Source organism: Arachis stenosperma, chromosome 5, assembly GCF_014773155.1.
Source record: "Arachis stenosperma cultivar V10309 chromosome 5, arast.V10309.gnm1.PFL2, whole genome shotgun sequence".
NCBI classification, from domain to species: Eukaryota; Viridiplantae; Streptophyta; class Magnoliopsida; order Fabales; family Fabaceae; genus Arachis; species Arachis stenosperma.
The window spans coordinates 1,494,589-1,519,398 of NC_080381.1; the positions used below are offsets into that span (position 1 = coordinate 1,494,589).

At 30.8% G+C, this 24,810-nt stretch overlaps 1 protein-coding gene across 3 annotated transcripts; it reads left to right on the plus strand.

Annotated features, from left to right (window-relative positions):
• Window positions 1-646: 646 nt before the first annotated feature.
• On the plus strand, window positions 647-6,004 carry LOC130982962 (homeobox-leucine zipper protein HDG5). Of its 3 annotated transcripts, XM_057907116.1 has the most exons (9): window positions 745-828; window positions 938-1,146; window positions 1,219-1,391; window positions 1,473-1,590; window positions 2,537-2,728; window positions 3,788-4,261; window positions 4,348-4,449; window positions 4,528-5,274; window positions 5,342-6,004. In XM_057907116.1, exons 2-9 carry the CDS (start codon window positions 1,003-1,005, stop codon window positions 5,756-5,758), a joined length of 2,367 nt encoding a protein of 788 aa, XP_057763099.1. In that variant the 5' UTR covers window positions 745-828; window positions 938-1,002; the 3' UTR covers window positions 5,759-6,004. The 3 variants fall into 3 exon arrangements, with proteins under 3 accessions (XP_057763101.1, XP_057763100.1, XP_057763099.1); XM_057907118.1 differs by having other exon boundaries at window positions 647-1,146; window positions 5,363-6,004; XM_057907117.1 differs by having other exon boundaries at window positions 647-1,146; window positions 1,222-1,391.
• Window positions 6,005-24,810: the final 18,806 nt, after the last annotated feature.

Here is a 24,810-nt window from a genome sequence, read left to right on the forward strand (position 1 = left end):
TGATTCAATCCAATGATTTGCAAAAAATAAAATACAATCAAATCTAAATTATTACGGTTTTAATATGTGTCTTTAGTATATGTACAATGTATTGCTCTATTCATATGATGTCATTTACATTTCTAAATTAACAAATAACTTCTGTATTATATATAGGAAAAAGAAAAAGGCTTACATGTAACGTCGAGCTTCATTCTCTTCAAGATGAGGATTTCACACAATAATATATGAATTTAGCTAAAGACACATATTAACATTACTATTAATAAAAATAATTTATTAGAAAATATGTATTATTTTGGGCGGGAAGTGGAAGAAAGAGAGAAGAAAGGCGCGTGGAAGAGAGAGGAAGAAAAATGTGTTTGACTTTGGTGGATAGTAGAGGATAGGGTGTGGGAAACGCATGGAGCGAGGAGCGAGCCATTAAGAAAGAAGCACGTGGAATGTAACAGCCGACGCAGTAAGTGGCGCTGATCGGTTTCTGTCCAACCGCATTTACCCTTTTCCCACCAGTAAAATAAATTACTACCACTATAACCGATTTATTACAACTCCACCACACTCTTCTAGTAGTGGCTGTGTCTTCTGTGAACGTCACAATACCATTGCTTCCAACCTTTTCCCCATGGTCATGCTCTCTATTCTCTATAATATTTACTACTCTTTTTGCTTATTTTATTTTTTACATTTTTTACATGTGTGTTATAAAAGAAAATAAATCTTCGAAAGATTGTGAGGGACATTATTCTATTTTGTTTCCTTTGATACACTCCTGAGATTTTGCCTATTTGTCTGTGAAAGGAATCTTCCCTTATTGTTGTATTTTGGGTTGGTGAAATGAGAATGTCCCGTTAGCTTTCTTCATTAGCTCAGCTGTTGTTTCTGTTGCTTGGATTCTGATTCTCATATTTTTTCGTTCTTTGGTGTGACAAAACAGGTTTGCCTCCACTGAAGAAACTTTTTCTCCTCAACATAAAAAGAAAGAAAGAAGAAGCAGGAAGAATGTATGGGGATTGCCAAGTAATGTCTACAATGGGAGGCAACGTAGTTGTAAACTCATCAGAAACACTTTTCTCTTCTCCGATCCAAAACAACAGCTTCACCTTCATGCCTACCATGCATTTTCATCACTCTTTTCCCACCATGGTACACAAAACAAGCCTTTCTCTTCACCTTAATTATTATTGCTTCTTGTTTGATCAGTTTGTGCGGTTTTAGAAGGAAGAAGACGGGATCTTGCGAGGGAAGGAAGAGATCATGGAGAGCGGTTCAGGGAGCGAACAAGTTGAAGACAAGTCAGGGAATGAGCAAGAGACTGATCAACAACAGCCTCAGAATAAGAAGAAACGTTACCACAGGCACACTGCACGCCAGATCCATGAGATGGAAGCGTAATTACACTTAACCCCACACTTCCTTATGCTTAGATCTCTATTCTTTTTTATCAAACATAATTTTCCTTTTTTTTTTAGTTTGTTCAAGGAATGTCAACACCCGGATGATAAGCAACGGCTGAAACTTAGCCATGAACTCGGCCTTAAACCGCGCCAGGTTAAGTTCTGGTTCCAGAACCGCCGAACCCAGATGAAGGTACGGTTCAAACTTTTGTTGTTATTATTGTTTTATTCTATATACTAGTCGTAAGAATTGAAAGCTTTAAATCACCAACATTTCCATTAAGACGAAAAAACCCTAAAAAATGTGTAGTGTACCCATAATTGATAAAGCTCTTAATTCATGCCATTAAGTTGAACGTCTCCGCCTATAGATACCTTGCACGTTTCCCAATGCAAACCGCGTTCCTTGGTTTGCATTAAAATCGTCTCTGTTTTTCCTTTTTCAATTTGGTCAAAATTCAAGTTCAGTCGATTTCAGATGAAGTTAATAACTGACAGTGATTAGATGATTTGATTGATTTGACTAAATTTTCATCTAACGACTCTCATTTATTAATCTCACGTGAAGTCGACTGCCACCTGAGTTTCAACATTTTAATTTTAATTTGAATTTTTTTGTTTTCCTGTAAGCCCTAGTACACAGTGGTAATAATAATAATCAGCTATGCAACACAGGGGTGGTAGCTAGAAAGTAGAAATAAAATGAAGCACAGTGAAGAGAGAATACTCAATAGTGAACACTCCTCTTTCTTTCTTTCTTTCTTTCTTCATTTACTTGTTATTATTATTACGAGAGGTCTTTTATTTTTCTTCTTCCTTGGCCTTTTTCATCATACAGTCTGGATCCCATTAATGTTAGGCATTTAACCCAACCTGCCACATGTGGTCGCAAAACCAGTACTCATATTTATTGCACTATTTCATCATTACAGTCTTTTAGGGTTACGATACAATGGAACCAAGGGTCTTCAAGTAGTAGTAAAAGCTTTTGTATTTATTATACCTTAGTGCGTATTTAATAATTTATCATCATTATCGTCACTTATTGTATGTATATACATTTTAAGATTTAAGATTATCTTGTGTGCTTAGCTAGCTTGTTAGTTGTTAATTTAATAACTTTGTTGGTAATATTATAGGCACAACAAGATCGGGCTGAAAATGTGATATTAAGAGCGGAGAATGAGACTCTAAAGAATGAGAATTATCGTCTACAAGCATCACTGCGTAGTGTTATATGTCCCAATTGTGGTGGTCCAGGAATAATGGGAGCTGATCTTGGCTTGGATGAACAACAACTTCGCATTGAAAATGCCAGGTTAAGAGAGGAGGTACCTTACCCAATTTATTTGTTCCCCTCTCTCTCATTCTAAATGCACTACTACTAATAATAATTTTGCTGGATATTATATGAACCATTTTTTTATTGTTTTAATTTTGACCAACCATATTATTCTATGCTATCTGACTTCGAAAATTAATAGTCGGTTCTAAACCCATATGTATTAATTAGGCACACGCTGGTATGCATATGCATATCTACTTTGGTAGTACTGTATCATGATATGTAGTTTCATAATAACATCAACTTTATCAAAGGTGAAGGCACATTAATTCGACGGATAATACATGTAGATAAATTAAGATCGTACAGACATTGTAAGTGACATCGCTTAATTTATTAATTTATCATTTAGCATGTTTGCACTAATTAATGTCAATTATTTTTTTATTATTTTAAACAAAGAAAACTTTATATTTTGACGACTTTAAATATATTTCACATTCTATCTTATATTTTGAAACTAACAAATTAATTAGAAGAGGTTAGGACTTAGGAGGCTATATATGAATTATGCTTACTCCTTAATACATGTTAATGTTAATTTTTTGGCAAAAGAAAAAAGCATCCCCACAAATTGATTACCATTAGTAATTAATTTTTTTAAAATTATTTTATTTATTTTAAAATCTAGATCTTAAATTATAAACTTTAAATTATAAACATAAGCATTAAAATTAACTAAAAATTTTAGTTCTCAGTGCTTTCTATTATGTTATTTGTATGTAATATCACTTAAATCTCAATAGAAGTTACATATTTTTATAAAGTAAAAGTTGTTACATTTATTAAGACCTGCACGGCTGCATCCATCAATAGAGAGCAGTGAAGTTTACTATTACTAAGATTATATTTATGTACAAAAAATTATGTATATATTAAAGACTTATATACTTGTATATCAATATTTTGTATTTTATATATGTTTTATACGATTTGATAGGTGATTTTTTTTTTTATCTAGCTAGTATAATTGATTTAGATTGTATCTTGTTACCGGTGTTACATAAGTATTAAGTTTTGAGAATGCGTGTGATTAATTTTTCAGTTGGAACGTGTGTGCTGCCTGACATCAAGATACAGCGGGCGTCCAATCCAAACAATGGCACCAGCACCAGCACTGATGGCCCCATCACTGGACTTGGACATGAACATCTACCCAAGGCACTACGTTGATCCCACCATTCCCCCGTGCACCGAGATGATTCCTGTTCCAATGCTTCCCCCGGAAGCTTCTCAGTTCCCGGAGGGCGGTCTCTTAATGGAAGAGGAGAAGTCTCTGGCCATGGACCTTGCCGCCTCTTCCATGGCTGAGCTTGTCAAGATGTGCCATGCTAACGAGCCGCTTTGGATCCGTGGCTGCGACGGCGATAGGGAAGTTCTTAACTTTGAGGAGCACGGCAGGCTGTTCCCGTGGCCGTTGAATCTCAAGCACCGGACTGACCTCCGGACTGAAGCTAGCCGTGACACCGCTGTTGTCATCATGAATAGTGTCACTCTTGTTGATGCTTTCCTCGATGCTGTAAGTCATTATTCAACTAGACACAATCTTGCATAATGTTGATTGTTTTCATATAATCTTGTTTTGTTGTTGAATATATATTGTAGAACAAGTGGATGGAACTGTTTCCCACAATTGTTTCTAGAGCAAAAACGGTCCAAATAATATCTTCAAATGCTTCTGGCCATGCAAGCGGGTCTCTGCAGCTGGTAGGTGTCAATAATGATTCAAATTATAGTTATCATGCATGCAGTTTGATTAAATGATTATTACTTGTGATGGATCAGATGTATGCGGAATTCCAAGTTCTTTCTCCATTGGTATCGACTCGTGAGACTCATTTCCTTCGGTACTGTCAACATAACGCTGAGGAGGGAACGTGGGGCATTGTTGACTTCCCAATCGATAGCTTTCAGCAGAACCTGCACCCTTCTTATCCCAGATACTGCAGGCGACCCTCTGGCTGTCTCATTCAAGATATGCCAAATGGATATTCAAGGGTAACATGGATTGAGCATGCAGAAGTAGAAGAGAAACCCGTGCATCAGATATTCAGCAACTATGTTTACAGTGGTATGGCTTTTGGTGCACAGCGGTGGTTGGGTGTTTTGCAGAGACAATGTGAGAGGGTTGCAAGCCTCATGGCCAGAAACATTTCAGATCTTGGAGTGATACACTCACCAGAAGCTAGAAAGAACTTGATGAAACTTGCACAGAGGATGATAAGAACGTTCAGCCTCAACATGAGCACGTCAAGTGGTCAATCATGGACTGCAATATCAGATTCCCCTGAAGATACCGTTAGAATCACCACCAGGAAGATCACAGAGCCTGGTCAACCCAACGGTGTCATTCTGGGTGCTGTTTCAACCACTTGGCTTCCCTATTCCCACACCAAGGTCTTCGATCTGTTACGCGATGAACGCCACAGATCTCAGATGGATGCTCTTTCCAATGGGAATTCACTCAATGAAGTTGCTCACATTGCAAATGGTTCCCATCCAGGAAACTGCATTTCCCTTCTCCGCATAAATGTAAGATCACTTGGATTTAAACACGTATATTTAGTTAGTTAGTTAGTTACACATTGTTTTGATGCAGGTTGCGAGCAACTCGTCGCAGAACGTGGAGCTAATGCTGCAAGAGAGCTGTACGGACCAATCAGGGAGTGTGGTGGTGTACACTACCATTGCTGTGGACTCCATTCAGGTAGCCATGAGCGGAGAGGATCCTTCATGCATTGCGCTTCTCCCACAAGGCTTCATTATAACGCCAATGCCGCCATCAAGCAACAACTCATCCTCTTCTGAAGCTCTTATCAATGACCATGGCTGCCTCCTCACCGTTGGCCTCCAGATTCTAGCTAGCACCATTCCCTCCGCCAAGCTCAACCTGTCCAGCGTCACCTCCATCACCAACCACCTCTGCAGCACCGTGCACCAGATCGAAGCCTCTCTTTGCAACACCGCCAACAATGAGCCAACCACCACCACTGCACCTCCCAAAACAGTGAACTAATTAATGCTTGCATTGATTCTCCCACCTAAAACCGAATCTGTTTAGCCTAGGGGTAACTTTAATTTAACAAGGAGAGGGGTAAAAGTGGGATTTAAATAAAAAAGCACATGGGGGTTGTTAGTTGTTTAAGTAGTTAGTTAGGGAAGTGATGAATGTGTGGGTGTGGGTGTAGTTAATAGTTATGTTATGTGTGTGGGGTGTAGAGGGACTGAGGGAGTCAAGAGCGCACCAGATAATACCCTCTTGAGGGTGTGTTGGTTCGGGTATTGACTCCTGCTTCTTTGTCAGCCTCTACATATGTTTCATTCTCAATTCAACTTTGTTTCATTTTCATCTCTCCCGCTTTCTTCTGTTTATTATCATAATTCTGCATTTTCAATCACTTTTTGCTCAACACTCAACAATCGTATTACTTTGCTCTCTTTCGCAATCATAATAAAGAAAGCAGAGTGGATTAGAATCTTTTACACTAAGAGATGTACAAGAGTTGTTATATCTAGATGCCTAATCTCACCTAACAGCCAATACCAACTTTCTCGTTATATCCTAACAAACAATAACTAACTTTATTAATACAGCTTCAAAGGGATTTGTAAGGTGAAAACTCAGGTGAAGTCGACTTCACGTGAAGTTGATATGTGAAGTTGATATCTAAGACCTGTTAGATGAAAATTTAGTCAAATCAGTCAAATCATCTAACGGCTCTCAGATATTAACTTTCCGTAAAATCGACTGCACCTGAGTTTCTATTAATTTATAAAGATGTCTGCCACTTGGATTTCACTGGAACATGGGTAATGAATAGTCGTTTTCTAATTCACTTGGTCTCTAATAAAATTCAAATCCAATTCAAAGTATTTGGATTCACTCAAAGCAAATATAATTAGCTGCCAAGAGGCACACATTTTAATTATCACAATTTATTGTATGAGGAGTAGAAATTGGAATTGAGAATTCTCTTAGCAAGTTTTTAATCCAAGTTTTTTTTGCTTGTGCTAGAGTTCTGAATTCAGCATCTGTACTAGACCTGTTTATATATTTACATAGAATATTATATGTGATATACTATATGTAAAATATTTTATATGAAAAATATATGATAAGATGATAAATTGATGCATGGTACAAATAAATTGATATATAGCTGACTAATAGGTTATTGTATGCATAAGGCAAGATTTGAATTCTCGACACTTACTTAAGCAAACGAGTTAATTGACCACTCGATCAATCCAAGTTGTTTTTATGTTAGTAAGTTATTTCCAAGATAAATGCAATAGTTAACCATACACTTTTTGCAATCAAGATTTTCTCCACAATATGCATCTGTAAAGCCAATTCTTCTAGTGTTAGGGTTTGTTTGGGTGAGCTTTTAAAAAAAGATTTTTTTTGAGTTATTTTTTTTTAAAAGATCTTATAGAGAAGTAAAAGTAATTTTTTGTTTGGATATCTCATATAAAAAGGTCTTTTTATCTATCAATTATGTTTGGGTATAACAATATAAAAATACTTTTTTATTTATTTATTACATGAAAAACAATTTTTTTTAAGGAAATTTTTTTTTTAAAAAAAGATGTAAATTACAGCTTCTCAAAAAGATCTTTTTTTTTATTTTACTAGTGCTTTTACTTTTACTACTAGAAATTTGTCAAACACGTTAAAAAATAAAAAAAGATTTTTTCATTAAAAAAAGATCTTTTTTTTTTACAAAATAATGACGCCCAAACATACACTTAGTACTTTAGAGAAAAGTAGTTCTGGAACTCTAGTACCTTGAATTTAACACAGAATCCTTTTGATGCCCTTCTATTGATTGATAGTGAGATTGATAGTATGCGGATAACTAGCTTCTAACCCAACAAAAAGGATAAATTTTTCAAGATCTTTTAGACAAAATATAGAGTTCAATTGATGAATTAGAATATGAAGTTCAGAAGAACTACTTTCTATAACTAGTATATCATCCACGTGTGCCAACACAGATAGGTGATGGAGATAAAAGAACTTCTAATTAATAAAAGGCCAATTTTTTTGTGTTTAAAAATGAATTTGTAATATTTTAAAATTATTTATTTTAATATTATCTAAATGAAATATAAATTTTCATTTTTTATAAATTAAATATTAAAATTTAAATACCGTATCAATCACCTTTTTTTTTTTTTTTTGGTCAACGTATCAATCACCTTAAAAACAAAAAAGAAAAAGGATTAGACTTGGAATTCACAAAATCAAAATGGTAAGAGTCAGAGACAAACTCAAGAACTATGATAGCTTTCTTTAGCTTATAGCCTTTTCTTTTTTGTTGTAAAAAGGGGCCTGAGCCCGCTTATAGGAAAGGGGTTTGGTGGGCAAAGCTTAGGTGCCATTTATGATGGCCCAAAACATTATCTTTCAGAAACCCTAGTTGTAATTTTTTTTTCAAATACTCTTTGAAATAACAGGCCTACTTTATCATACTAGGGCTTTCCTTGGGCCTCATAAAAGCACAATCCATGTTCCCACCTTATTCTACTTTTATATATCTTTTTTTCTCCTTTTGTACAATAAACTTGATTCATATTCTCTATACAAAAAAAAAAAAGAATAAAGAAAAGCCTTTATTCATATGCTTCATTCTCCGACCCGTTACTGTAACCTGAAGACTAGTTACTAGGTCTATATATACCTCTTTATTTATTATTTAATAAAGCGTCAAATCTGTTGTGAAAATATAGTGAAAAGTAGATAAATAGAGATAGAAATTTACATACGAGGATATAGAATAATTATATCTTGATGATATCCTCATAATATAATATTCGATAATATATAAAAATATATTTTTTTTATTACACAAAAATTATATACAAGATTTTAACACAAGTTAGGATAATGTAAATTTATAAACTTGATGTGTCTTGAAATCTTTTTTTTTTTAGAATCTATTTATACATGAAAATTTTAAAATAAATAATAATAAGATATTATTTATCTAACCCACTTATTAATTAGTAAAAACACATTATGAAAATTTATGTTTTATTAATTGATAATATTCTATATTCCGTTATAATATGACATCTATAATTGATAATATTTCATGATATGACATTCATAATAATAATTATTTTATAACAAAATCCAAATTTTAGTCATTAGTCAATGATACTCTAAAGTAAAAACTAATTATTGACTATTTTCTCTTGAGCTCTTGAGTTTTGAAATCTTACTAGAATTGATTGAAAATTAGAAAATATGACAAAATAAATTAAAATAATAAAAAGGGAGACATTGAGACAGGGTTATTCCCTTTTGTAAAAATTCAAGTTGAAATGTCTCCATTCTAAGATAGTGGTTCTCTAACTTTGAGGCATTTGTTCGGTGTTCAAGATAATGGCATGGTCCTAGGTTAGCTCTAATACTACTATTCTAAGCAAAACTTAATCAAATATGTTGCCACTTCGAGGTATATCAAAATCAAACTCAAATCTTTTGGTGAAATTATGAAGTAAAGCTTTAAGGGACAGCAGAAAGGAAAGGATAAGCAAAAGGCAAACACATCAATTTGACCAAGATTCCATGCATACATTGGCATGCAAATAAACATTTGCTAAACACATTTATGCATCGAATCGAATTAATGTATATTCTTTTATGCTAATTTAATGTATAAATTGAAATAAATAAATATTATATTTTTGGTGACTACTTACATAAATTGTTTTCATGCAAAGATAATAAACTATAATGCATGGACATTGACACGGACATGGGACACGACACGAGATACGCCGACACATGAATTTTAAAATCTTACATGACACGGGGACATGCATACATATAAAATATAAAGTATTTTTTAGATAAATCGTAATGATATTTTGATATTTTATTGATATTAAAATATAAATTAATTTTTTTAATTATTTTTAATGTCGTATTTTAATTATATCAAGTATTTAAAATATTTTTTGTTTTAATAATTAATAATATATGTTAAAAATTAGATTAGATACGCTGATACGTCATGGTATTTAAGTGTGTTTAGACGTGTCCGGAGAATAATTTTTTATTTTTTATTAAGATACGGTTGGAGACGACAAACACGTGTGTCGGATGAGTGTCGGTAAGTATCGTGTCCAAAATGTGTCCGACACACGGATACGATAACTCAGTAAAGTGTCCGTATTTCATAAATAATAAATAAAAATTATCAAATAATGTTTTTTTTTACTAAATTATTAATTTTCAATTAAAGAAAAAATTTTATGGGTGTAATTACTAAAATTTTAAGGTGAAAACTCAGGTATAGTCAATTTCAGGTGAAGCTAATAACTGAGAATTATTATAAATAAAAATTTAGTTAAATCAGTCAAATTATTTAACAGTTTTTAACTATTAATTTTATGTGAAGTTGATTCTACTTGAATTTCTACTGTATTTCAATATGATAAGAAAGAAGAGAGATGGAGAAAACATTGAATTGGAAGCTCGAAAAATGACATCGAAAGTAGAAGATTCCCTTGGATGGGAATGAGTATATGTCGTTTTTGGCAATGGCCAACCAAGACACACATAATTAAGGGCCGGTTTTTGAGTAGTTGTCGTTTTGAGTTTGACCGGTTCAACCAAAAAAAAAAAAGAAATAAAATTAGAAAAGAAAGGTCCAAGTCATATAGTCTTTGCCTAACATAACATAAAAAACACAACATCATTGTCTAAGAAATCAACTCAGTCAAGGTTTCAAGAGTGTCAGCAATTTTAGCAAATTCAGCCAATTGCTATGAAGTATGAACAACCTCTATTAGTAGACATTCATTCATACACATGTAACCCTTTTTTTTCTTTTCTTTTCTTTTTATCTCTTTATTAGTACTCATAAAGTCATAGCTAGCTAGTTTTCATAAACATTGAATGATTGAGCCTATATTAAAATACTTTCTTGCCGACCCAAAAAAAAAAAAAAACTGCTCTCTCTTTAGTATATACTAGTCGTGGGTCATACCCTTATTTTGAAAATTTGAAAATTTCATTTTCATATAAGCTATTTCCAATGCGGACTTTGGTGATAATTCAAACATGTGTCTCTGTGATTTTTCATAATAAACTAGTATTAACACTTCTTCCTTCCAAAACACGTGTTCTAAATTCTAATGGTGAAATATGTTATCCTAGGAGAAAAGTAATTTCTATAAGAATTAAACTTGATCATATAAGACTTAAGTTGGTGTAGACAAAATCATATTCAAATTTATGTTTAGTCACTCACTTAAGTCTTTGACAAAAAGTTTAAGTATTAATTGAAATCTTGATAAAGGGATATGCTATAGTAAAAAAGTGATTTTAATGAAGAAGAAAAAGAATTTTTAAAATAAAAGATACAAAAATAAAAGTATAACGTGTAATGAATATTTTTAAAAAGACAATTACAATTTTCACTTTTACTCAATTTTATTTTTAAATAATCATATATTGATGATATAATATCATGGGGTTCCCAAATTGGTGGTTAATTAAACGAATCTCCAAACTAACAACAAAAAATAAGTTGCTAAAATGTTTTAGCAACCAATAATTATTGATTGAATTTTCGGTTGCCAAATCATTTACTAACTATACAAGCCCTAGCAACTAGTAAGCAACCAATTTTAAACGTTGCTAATTAAATTTCTTGTAGTGAACTATTCCATTAAGATAAGTTCTTAATCTCTACACAAAAACCTTCATTATTAGTTTGTAGGTCACATACACTCGGAAATAAATTCTCTCCAGTTTTTTTAACACTTGAGGAAATGTAGTGTGATCTTTCACTATTAACTTTATAAGTGAGGCCAAAATTAAATATAAGAGAGAGTAACAAAGAATGAGAAATCACAATTGACACCATCCAATTTTTTTTTCACTGAAGAGAATATATTCCCACATACACTCACATTTGTATAAGATAATAGGTTTGAGGCCTTTAATCTTATTAATTATGGGGATACACACTTTTGGGTTTAAGACAAAAAGAATATTTGTCATCTAATAACAAGATGACCTAAGAGAAAAGTAAAAAAAAAGAAAAAAGAAAAAAAAAGCTAATTGTGTATATTTTTTATTTTTATTTATTTTTTTTGAAAAAACAAGTAACTCAATAAATTTGAGGCTATGCCTACTTGATGTCAAGCTCCTCCACTGACTACAATTTGATTCTAATTTCTAATTAATTAGGGATTAACTATGTAATCAAGCCAAAAATCAAATGTTAAACTCTCATATCATACCCTAATTAATTTCTTCTAAAAAAAAAAGTAAAATAGAAGAAATTGTTTAGGATGAGGTGGCAGTAGTAGTGATGTGTTGAGGAATAATAAAGAGAAGGCCTCAAAGAGTGGAAAAGGAGATATGACCCAACATCAACTAATTCAACTTCCCCCCACCACCAGAATCTTAATCTGAACCACACCACACTGGATTCTGAAAACGAAATCTACACAAAATCACCAAAATCAACAACAGTGCAACCATCAACATACACCACATCACCTTCAATTCTTGCATATGCTTCATTATTATTATTATTATTATTATTATTATTATTCCTAGCAATTTCGAACACAAATTAAATAAATTAGGTACATCTAATCTAACCGATCTATATGCTACATAAACTTCATGACAACAAACAAACACCCCCCTTCTTTCTTATTAATAGAGTTTAATTTTAATGGTCGTATCCGTTTTCGAATGACTTCATACTACAAATGTAAAAAGTAGTTATTTTTACTGATGTGAATATTTCACACTGACAATACATCAAAATTAAATTCGTATTAATATAAATATTCCGCAAAACCCTATTAGGGCATTTTAATTTGATATATATTTTTTTTGGTTTACCCAAATGGTATCCCCCAACCCGACAGGTTAAGGACTAATCCGTCGCGAATCTGAGCTCCATTTAAGGGTCTGCCGCTGGCCAATGAGTTGCTGCATGCACAAGACGGGGTTCGAACTCTCGATACTTGCTTAAGCGGACGAGTGAGCTGACCACTCGACCAATTCAAGTTGGTTTTTTAATTTGATATTAAGTACATAGAAATGTTAAATCTTAACGACTAAGAGATATTGATATTCTTAGCGGCAAAGCCCAGAAACAATTCCAAAACCATAGATATTGGGCCACTGGAGTGGGGATTTTGTTGCTGTGGAACTCACTTTGCACTATACACAACATGATTGATTCCATGGAATAATAAAATAAGTGGGGTTAAGTAAAAGTGCTTTGTGAGCAGTGACACCGCAGCCAAAGGAACACTTCTTTTTATTTTTATTTTTTTTAATTATTTAATGAGATGTGGCTACGGTTGATAGGGTTAGTTTTATTTTCTATTTTCTATTTTTATTTTTTTGTGAGTGTGAAAAACACCGTGGCTCCCAACCAAATATGGACACAAAATTTAGTTAAGTTTCAACATCCCCACAAATGTGTAATAAAGTTCGAAAAAGTTGTTCTCAACTTTTCCTTTTTAGCTACATCACAAAGGTACGTGGTAGCTTCTCTTGCCATAAATAAAAATCCTAACTCCATAGCCATAAAAGAAAAAAAAAATATACCTGCATATATACATTATTCTTATTTATTTCCCCTTTCTAAAAATATGTGACCATGTTCCAATTTCAACGAATTTTATTTTACACATGTATGTATTCTTTGCGTGGTTTTTCCCCACTCATGTATATAATTGAATTATTATTAAATAATTAATTAAATGTGAGAAAGTTAGGAAACGTGGATAATATTGAAGAAAGAAGGTAGGCTAAGATAAATATAAATGGGGCCTATAAAAGTTTGGTATTAAAGTGAGAAAATTCAAAGATTTGGTCAGCCAGTGGGGCTCAACATGGTGGCTGAAAAGGTTGTGTCCAATGAGTGGTTTCCACCGCAATTTTTTTATTTTATTTTATTTTTATTTTATTTTATTTCCGTGTGAGTAAATGAATGCCGTTGTTTTAGGTCAGAGATGAAGACTACTCTACTGAATTGAATTTGTTTTGGGTAAGCTAGGTAGCTTTAATTTCTATATACGTGTCTTAGTGTTGCTGAATGTTATTATTGATTGGTTTATGTTTTTGTCCAAATTCGTGTGGAAACATAAAAGTGAAGTACGTAGTCAAATTCTTATCTCCAGTCTCAAATATGGCTTTCAAAACCTTGTACTTATTATCCATGACATGCACAAATTATATACCATATCTAGAACAGGATATATATTCATTATTTATTATTATTATTATTATAGCAGTGTGATCTTTTTTGAAAATGAAGTTCAGGTCTACGTTCACATTATGAACCTCTTTTTTATTATTGGAGGGGTTTTTCAGGAAAATCATCAATTTCGTTTTACTTTATTAATTTTACTTCTATATATGTATTGTATTGTATTGTTCATAAAGGATAATGTTTAATAATGTACACCACATTTTTTTTTTCTTCTTCTTTTTCTTTTTGTTCATTCTAGAAACTATTGAAAGGAATTTCTACAGTGGGTTGTGGTAGTTGAACAATTGTTTATACAATGACCATTACGTCTATAGTGCGATATCATGAGGTAGAGATATATTAGAGAATTAATATTTTAAATATTTTTATTTAATAAATAAAAATTAAATACATTAAAAAATTAATTTTTTTTTATTTTAAAAAAATTAATTTATCGTCTTAACATGTGTCTTTAGGACACAGGTTAAATAAATTTTTATATTATTATATTTATAAATATATAATGATAAATTAAAGTTTGCACATGGGACCGTGGGCAATAATTGGAGGTATTAAATGGTGATATGAGTTGATTAGGGAATATTCTTGAGCGGATTTATAGTAGAGTTGGTTAATTACACATACTACATGAAATAGTTGACCTCCATAAATTAACTTAAGACTTCATTGGTGGATTTCTGTGTCTTGGACCAGAAAAGAATTAAAACTCTGATGGTTTTTGACATTCCTAGGGGCTTGCATATAAAAAGGATCGTCTAATTACTAAAATAGGTAAAATAATTAATTTTAAATTTAAAAATATAAAAATTAAAAAATTTTAATTATTTTAAAATTATTATAAAAAATAATTTAGATAAAAATTAGACACCAAACAAAAGACACCATAGAATTAGTCTTTATTTATATATGCCTCTATTGTGTATTCTAGTGTAGGCTCAATGCTTGTCACATCCCTTTGACCAAAAAGTACTAACACCTTCAAAAACATAAAAGGCTTTTACTTCATTTAAACACCTTATAATACATAACTATGTGATTTAATTTGCCTAAACTCATCATTGACAATTAATCAATTTGTGTAACTGCTATTTTGCCATTATTGTCCCTGCATGACCCTGCCGATTATGTAATTTATTATTAGATTATTTTTATTATTAATCATGATATAGATTCATTTTTTGCTATAAATTTATTTAAATTAATAAGAAAAAATATACAAATGATTATATTTTTTTAACAATTATCATCGGTGAGTTAATAGTATTCATATATTTATTGATCTAAGAGTTTTGGATTTGCCGATTTGATACTAAGAGTGAATTTTTTTAAAAAATATATAAAAAACAATTTAAATATTTCAATGTTTTTTATATTGTGAGAGTTATAATTATTTGTATGTTTTTTCTTTTTTAAACTTTAAAAAATTAATTCTATAATATAATATTAGAAAATTTATGGTTTAAAATTTGATCTTCAATAATTAAAAAAAAAAAGTCTAAAACAAATAAATAATTACATGCAAATTAAAAGATATACATAATTACATTCAAAATTTATTTTAACTTTTGTGCTTAAATTGAAAATAATCTAATTAAATAACTATAGATAAGAAGATTCCTCATGGTTCTGGTCAAATATATAGTGTCATCATCATATGATTTTAAAGGGTATTATTCAATATAGAAAAGATTATCCATATAACCTCTTTGTTTTCTTTTTTGTTTTTAAAAAATGAAAATAATAAAATAGTTAGCTAGCGATGTAGTGTATATATATCATGAAACAATGAAACATTGAATACATTACAAGGGTACAGCTAGAGACAACAATAATGGTGCCTCTATTTTAAGCGGCAACCATCTTTTTCTTGTTCATATACAAGCTTTGCTTTTTCGAACAATATTGATAACATCGCATACCACATACACAACCTCTTTCATTATTTAAGGTCTAATGTTTACATGTATCATGTGCCATTTACATATAATAAAGAACCAATAATAAACCAAATTGAATTGGTTTAATGGTTAATTCATTATTCTACTTAGATAAGTATTACTAGGAATTCGAATCTCACAAACTTTTAAATAAAGTTGAAAAGTTCAATCCGTAACAAATTACTGTGTAATAGTAGTAGTTAGTGTGTAGTCACTTACAATACATGTTAATTACTCGATTTAGCTAATTAGAATTTATCTAATAATTTTTTCACTCATTTTTTTACTTATGTATAAATCTTTTTGATATATTAATTATGGTGAGATTTATCATTATAATAGAATTATACAACTTTGTTTATATCTTCTTTCTTCTTTGATCTCATCTTCTCTTATTATCTTCCTTCTATTTTTTCTTTTTTAATTACATTATTTTTACACACACTCACCTAGCTCAATAATTTATGGCTAAACTTTTTTACAACAAACCCCCAAATTTTAAATTTTATTTTTAATATGTATTTTAAAGATATATAATAAATTTATTATTAATAAAAAAATTTAAATATTTTTATTTAATAAATAAATTAAAAATAAAATATATATATTTTTTAAATTATAAATAAAATTTAAATTTAAAATTTTTAAATAAAAAAATTATACCATTTAAATTATAACTCGTTAACATGAAAAAATGATCAGATTGGGTATAACCATATGCGGCACATGGTTACAATTGAAACCTGCTTGTTATATATAGCAGAAGAATAAAAAGAGGGGGGCACGTGTCACTTGTTTCTATAAAAACTGTGAAGTCTGAAGGGCTCTCCCAAAAATTACGGCAGCAGGTGGCTGAGTGAGTTTCATCGCCACTCACTGCTCTCTTTTCTGACCAACCAACCCCTCTTCAACAAATTAAATACCTCTTTCTTCTTTCTATTTAAATACTTCAACAAAAATATCAATTGGCTTAGTTTGTTTTTGTATTTTGAATTATTTATCTATGCATCTGATTTTTTATTTTTTTATTATTTTTTTATAAAAACTAGTAAATTAAACAAAAGTTGGCACAGGATTCGGTGGTCCAAGAACCTTTGGACCACTTAGTAGTCCAAGTAAAAAACATGTTTTTAGAGTTTTTTTATCAATTGCTACGTAGTCCTTGAACTAATTTTAATTACAAATCAACCCCATATATTTTATTTAATTATAAAAACAGTTTTTTATTTTATAAATTATTATTTTATCAATTATTTATTATATTTATTAACAATCAAATACAAAAATAACAACCAATTATATCCTCCATTCATCCTAATAATTCCAGTTGATTAAAAAATTAACTTTGATCTCGTTACGTTCGTCCATGGCTTCCAAATCGTGTTTCCTTAAAATTCAATCGATTGGTTTTTCAAAACAATCGATTGAATGATAACTCAATCGATTGGTTTACACTATATCACAAAACAATCGATTGAAAGTTGTAAGGTAGAATGGTAAAAAGCTTATACCAATTGATTGTTTATACTTTCCAATCGAATGAATGCTTCAAAATAATCGATTATTGTTGTTACTCAATCGATTGAATTCACGAAAACAACATGGATTTGCCAAATACAATCGATTGGAAAGTGATGACATTGAAGTTTTAGCCAAATTCAATCGATTGGTAATGTAATCCAATCGATTGGAAGGTGATGAAGTTGAATGTTTTGCCAATTTCAATCGATTGGTAATGGTACATAAAATTAATTTATAGATTGGTAATTTATAAAATTAATTTTGCCGATCAATAGTACCTTTTGCTTTTATTCAAGTAAGGCAGAGTAAAAAATACAAAAAGTATATGATATTGATAAGGTAGCAGCGTATCAAGTAGTAAGTATGCTTAATTTATTTATTTGTGTTATGCACAAATTTAGTTTCGTTAAAATATTAGTAATCAGTGCTCTAATTTTTTTAAATATGTTTTGGGATAAGTGTTTGCAATTAGTTAAATGTTAGAACATATTGAGTAAATTCTTTTAATATATTTAGAGTTAATATAAAATTGAGGGTAAAAAACGCATTTAAGCCAAGGAGAGAAGTTTATTACGCCTATAAGCCAAACAAGAATCTGATACAAGAATTCACCAAAGCACACTTTAATGTAATTCAAAACAACTTTATTCGAATTACATTCCTTAATAATTCGAATCAATACAGCTCCAATTATTCCCAACCATTGCATACAAGTAATTCGAATCAACTTAGAACGATTTATAAAAGCATAATTCGAATTGTATCAATTCGAATTAGTAGGAACACGTGAGTAGGAGGAAGTTCGAATCAAATTGATTCGAATTACTCACATTTCGAATCAAATGGTAATTCGAATTACACATTGTACAATAAGATACTAGAAAAAAAAATATATAATATAAAAAAAATATACTAAAAGAAGTATAAAACAAGATTATAGTAAATTAATTTTAGTATAAAATTATTAAATATAAATTAATTTTAACTCCTATTAGTATATTGAATTAAAAATAACATATAAAAATGTACTTGTATTTATTAAATTTTAATAACATATAAAAATTTAATGACTTTTTAAATATTTTTTTATAATAGGAGTACATTTTTATATACTTTAAATACTTTATATAAAAATGTACTTGTATTTATCATACAAAAATAAAGTGTTGTGTCAATATAATAACATTATAATATTTTAAATCAATTTTTTTCTAGGATTTTAGATTAAAAGCAGCACATGAAAAAGCATTATTGGTATTTTAAAGCTAACTTAATTAAATAAGATAGAACTGTATTTTTTAGGATTTTATGTACATAATTAGGCTAATTTTTTCTTTTAATATTGATCAAAGATGTGTGTTACACTATGTTATTTGGTTTCAGGTAAGTTTTACTCTACTATAATTTTTTTTTTTTACTTTTCAGAAGACACAAATCTAAAAAATTTTATAAATTAATTTAAAAGAAAATATCATTGACGTTTTATAAATTTTATGTACCATTACCAATCGATTGAAATTGGCAAAACATTCAACTTCATCACCTTCCAATCGATTGGATTACATTACCAATCGATTGAATTTGGCTAAAACTTCAATGTCATCACTTTCCAATCGATTGTATTTGGCAAATCCATGTTGTTTTCGTGAATTCAATCGATTGAGTAACAATAACAATCGATTGTTTTGAGGCATTCATTCGATTGGAAAGTATAAACAATCGATTGGTATAAGCTTTTTACCATTCTACCTTACAACTTTCAATCGATTGTTTTGTGATATAGTGTAAACCAATCGATTGAGTTATCATTCAATCGATTGTTTTGAAAAACCAATCGATTGAATTTCAAGGAAACACGATTTGGAAGCCATGGACGAACGTAACGAGATCAAAGTTAATTTTTTAATCAATTGGAATTATTAGGATGAATGGAGGATATAATTAGTTGTTATTTTTGTATTTAATTGTTAATAAATATAATAGATAATTGATAAAATAATAATTTATAAAATAAAAAACTATTTTTATAATTAAATAAAATATATGGGGTTGATTTGTAATTAAAATTAGTTAAAGGACTACGTAGCAATTGATAAAAAAACTCTAAAAACATGTTTTCTACTTGGACCACTAAGTAGTCCAAAGGTTCCTGGACCACCGAATCCTGTGCCACAAAAGTTTAAACAAATTTAGCACCATCATTCTGTAAGAAATATTTTCAGGTAACATAGATAATATGAAAATACGAGCATAATTATGTCAATTATTGATCTCTTCCAGCCCTAGTGATATTTTCATTTATTATTTGGCTTTCAGTTTTTTATTCATTCCTTTTAAATTTATTTATAAATATAAATTTATATATAATTATTTTTATGTGAAATTAATATTTAAAAATATTAAATAATAAGTAAAAACTTGACTTCACGTCAAGTTGATATTTGAAAATCATTATATGAAAATTTAGTCAAATCAATTAAATTATCTAACAATTTTCAGATATCAACTTCTCATAAAATTGACTGTATCTAAGTTTCTACTTAAACAATAATAATTCTTAAATATTATTTTCACATACAGATAACTGTAGGTGAATTTTATCTTATTTTTACTGTCGTATATTATTTATTTAACTTAAGAAAGCCCTAATTGGCAATTTGATTAAGGGCAAATGGTTGAGGTCCCCATTCTCAATTCCCAAGCCCCAATTCCAAAACCAATAAGCATCTGTGTAAGACCACGTGACACCTCATGCTTCCAATAAGTCCTTGTCCTACCAAACTACCCACACACATATAATCTCCATAGCCAGAGTATCTCTGATTATGACTTCACTTAAACAAATAAAAAAAAATCCATTCCTTACACATACAATCCCACTAGTTTTATTTCCTAGCTCTATGTTTTCCCATTGCTGGATTAATTCATCAAAACAAAATCCAATTTAGCCACAATTAAAAAAGTTCACTGAATTTTTATTCCATTGAATAATACCTACTACTACCAACTAGATTCCTAATATAAATATAGGTTTAAATTGATGGATGGGTTGGTTGTTGATTTGATAAAAAAAAATACATATATTGGAAGGTTCTTTTTATAATAATTCCGAAATTAAAATTGAAGGTTTAAGTCCACATATAATAATTCACTTCTAGATATGAAGAGTTACGTTAGCTTTAATAATAACGTCTTTTCTTTATGATAGTGATGGAGGAATAGTAGGTAACAACAAAAGGTTATATATACACATATATATTTTTTTATGATAAGGATGCATGAATGAGTTGTTATCAAATGAGTTATGCTCTTTTTTCATATTGTTGTGGCGGATTAGTAAAGGTTATGATCATTTTATTTTATTTTATTCCAATAGTAAAGATGCCTTAAGCAATAATCAACCACTGAGAACGTGACACTGCTGCCTATTCATATTTTATAGTATGTCACAATGATTGATTCTTGGATAGAGTTAGGGTGTGAATCTTTGAGAGCAAGATTTTGCATTCGCTTCATTTCAAGAAATATTATTAAGCATTTGATTGAAGAAAACCTTTTTGAGGTACATTTAACTTTCATTTGATTGGATGATTAGTTTACTTGTTTAAATATTTATTTAATTAAATATTAAAATTTTAAATTTTATCGTGTACATATAATAATTTATTGACTATCGATAAATAAAAAATACCATGAAAAATATTTTTTTTTGGTTGTTTACAGTATCTCCAAACTCGACAGGCTAAGGACTAATCCGTCGCGGATCTGAACTCTATTTAAGGATTTGCCGCTAACCAATTAGTTACTACATACACAAGGTGGGACACTTATTTAAGTGGACGAGTGAACTGACAACTCGACCAACCCAAATTGATTAAAAAATATATTTTATTTTGTCATTCTTTCTATTTCAATAAGGGCTTGTGTATGTGTTGGGCGTGCAACCATCCCCATCAAAACATGTGAAACATTTTTGGTATCTTTTGTTGCTGTGGATGATTTTATAGTGTCTGCACCAAAGATTCTTATGCGTGTAGCTCTAAGATTTTGTAGCTATAATATTTTTTCTTCTTCATTTATTTTTGCCCCTCTTTTTTTCAAGAGAATTAGGATCAGCAATTGAGATTCTAATATCCTGTTTGATGTGTATAATCATCATACTCTGGCATCTCATAATCAGAATATCTTACTTTAATTTCTTGCCAACCTATTTATGATTTTTATTTATTCTATTGGTATTTATATTGTGCAATTTATCAATATTTATTAACTTAAATTTATAACTAGATATACACTACTATAATTTCTAGCAAGTTCACAGGTTGTGTTTGAAAGCGTGGCATTTCGGTCTTTCCCTCTTTTTTCAAACTCAACTATAACTCAAAGCTATGCTAAAACTCTTAGCCAAATACAATAGTCAACGAATAATTGTTTAACTAAGATTGGAAATATTTCATTTCATTTCAATTAATCTAAAAGTACCAACCTTAGTCAATTATCCCATGTGCCTAAAAATTAAACTGGTTGGACCTATTCCTGCCACGTCATTTTCTAATTTTCTTTCTAATCCAAATTCCCCCAATCAAATCGCTCGTAATTCTACTAATAATTTGTATTATATTTTCCTGTTCTCGTTTACATAAATGCACTTGATGAGTTGATGGGAACATGTCAATGATGAAGGCCCGCTTGGTCTCTCACTATTAATAATTTTTTTAATATAAATAAATTTAAACATAATTGTACTTTTGGAGATAAGAAAGAGTGGGTAATCCAAATTAAGGCAAAGTAACTGATGGGGTCTACTTTGGTACATACAAAATATCCTTTCCTCTCTTAATTTTTTTTTCTTCTTTTGTCTTATTTTATGACTCAGCTTGAAATTCTCCCACAGATAAGGCTCATTCAACCCCTTGTTTTGGGTTATTTAACTTTCCAACATCCTTGGTGCTTTGGAAATAGACACTTCAAATTATTACTTACCCTTGTCATAATATCTATACCAAATTAAAACACACATCGATTAAGGAAAATAAACAGAAACACTTATATCTATTTTGGCACATTTAATATATAATTAATTTTTTAATAAAATTATAAAAAAATAAAAAAGAAAATTTTTTATTATTGTGTTGTTGTTTTTCGAGAGAATAATGCTACTTAATTATACTAATTATTAAATTAATTTTAAATTTTAAAATAAAATAAAACAACTAAAATTTCTAAAAATTTGGTTAAAAAAACATAATTATTTAAAAAAAAGATAAGTATAACAAGTTTTGTTTCTAGAAGAAAAAAAAGATAACAAATAAAAATAAAATAAAAATTTAATATATAAAATAAAATCAGATATTAAATTAATTAATATATATTTTATATAAAAAGTTAATTTTTAAATAATATGGTAAAAAAATAAATAATAAAAAATATTATTTATATGTTAAATCAATTATTATTGTATTTATATATAAATTTGTGTATGATTTAATTTTAAAATAATAATAACATAATTGATTACTAATATAGGTAAACCATAGAATAAAGATGAAGAATTTATGAAATTAGGAGTGATGATGATCATCAATACTAGCTGGCTAACTTCACTTTTGTAGCTACCAGCGATAAATGTGGCATCATAACTCCCCTCAACTCAATTATCTCCTATCCAATCCCCTCTATCATGGTCCCATCCCATCATCACATCTTACAACAAATCCAACGCTTCACAATCGCCCATTTCCTCATAACCACATAATCCACCCTTCATTCTCTCCCTTTAATTAGCATAGACTCCATTCAAATATTTCTTTTTTATTTATTAAACCTTCCATTTATTTTCACAAAAGCTGGTTCGTTCTGCTGTGGTCCCCAATAAAAAAGAGTATTTTTTTTTTCAATTTAATTTTTAGGTATTTAGGTGATTTTGCAGTGTTGATGAGGCATTTTGGTCAATTAGAGAACTTTCCAGAAACAGAATCTTTACCCTTACTCAAGGCAGATTTACGAAAACACCCCTGGGTGCTTGAAGGGCCATTTTAGATGCAGTTATTCTAAGCGAGAGCATCCACTACCTGAGCTTACACGCAAAGCAGGGAAGCTTCGCCTTCGAACTGTCCACAATAGTAGTATTAGGTTTCTGTACACCATAGCTGCATTTATTGCGTGTCTCTTGCTCGTATAATTAAAAAAGCGAAATTTTGTCACTTCATGCCTCTGTTAAAAACAAACCACTTCCAAATATGAAAACACAAACCTTAGTCGTCTCATGTTTTTTCCATTTTAATTTGGAGTTTGAAGCCAAGCCAAGCCAAGCCGAGCTGAGCTGAGCTGAGCCGAGGCGTGGAAGAACATTAGAAGAAGGTTGACACATTCCACAAGCGAAGCCGCCAAACAGAGTGTGAAAGCTTGATTTTGCTGACTGTGTTGAATTCTAATGATTAGCCCAACCTCCGCGTAACAAAAAGCTCAAAAGCAGAAACTAGCCAATAGAATGAGGAGAGAGAAAAATGGCTCACCGTGAAACCATAATCCCATTACCATGTATGGTTTTTATATTTTCACATTATTATGAAATAATAAAAGAGAAAGAAAGTTCCAAAGGAATTAGCCAATTTGCAGAGAACAGAGAAACATCTCGTGAGGTGCAACAATTGTTATAGGATAGGGGAGGGGCTGGGGTCCTCTACTCTAGTCCTCTGCCCTTTGGATGGGACATACTTCAACTCTACTACAGAACATGTTGTAACCGGCAGCTATTACCGTTCTGGCCACCACCCCAGGTCACAAACACAAAGTCCGCGAAACCATAGCCTTATCCTCACGCCGCGTGTACCCTCCCACTCTCCTCGTCACGCCACGTGTCGGACCCACCTCGTCCCATCGCATTACGCTTTGCTCACGCATCCTGGTGGTTCACTAACATTACGGAAGTCACTTCGCATGTGACCATCCCTCCTATGCAAAAACCCTGATATGCCCCTTTCCTAGATCACCCGCGGGGCCACACCCAACCAGGGTAGGATCGTACTTTCCCTACCATGGGCCTTAACTAACTGGAAGGTAGGTGAGAGTTATCCTGTACAATTCGGCAGTTGAACAGAAAAAGTACACATGCATCTGGGGCTTTCTGATTTCAAGCGAGTTCCCGTACTTTGACGGTTCTAAGTAAACGACGAAGACAAAGAGGGAAAATCAACGGCTAGATGTCTACCTTGTGTAAACAATCCAAACCCAGTCTTAGCTCACGTGAGCATTCCCTTCTTCCTTCCTGCCACTTTCTTTCACTCTGACCGGTACAGGGGCCAGAGCCTCATCGATAACACCGTCAATCATATTTACCAAAGTAC

Bases quoted from the DNA above. Each gene is read 5' to 3' on its own strand.
- LOC130982962 (XM_057907116.1), top strand. From the start codon at position 1,003: ATGTATGGGGATTGCCAAGTAATGTCTACAATGGGAGGCAACGTAGTT. The intron at 1,392-1,472 runs GTAATTACACTT...TTTTTTTTTTAG, and splicing joins CAGATCCATGAGATGGAAGC to TTTGTTCAAGGAATGTCAAC. The intron at 5,275-5,341 runs GTAAGATCACTT...GTTTTGATGCAG, and splicing joins TTTCCCTTCTCCGCATAAAT to GTTGCGAGCAACTCGTCGCA.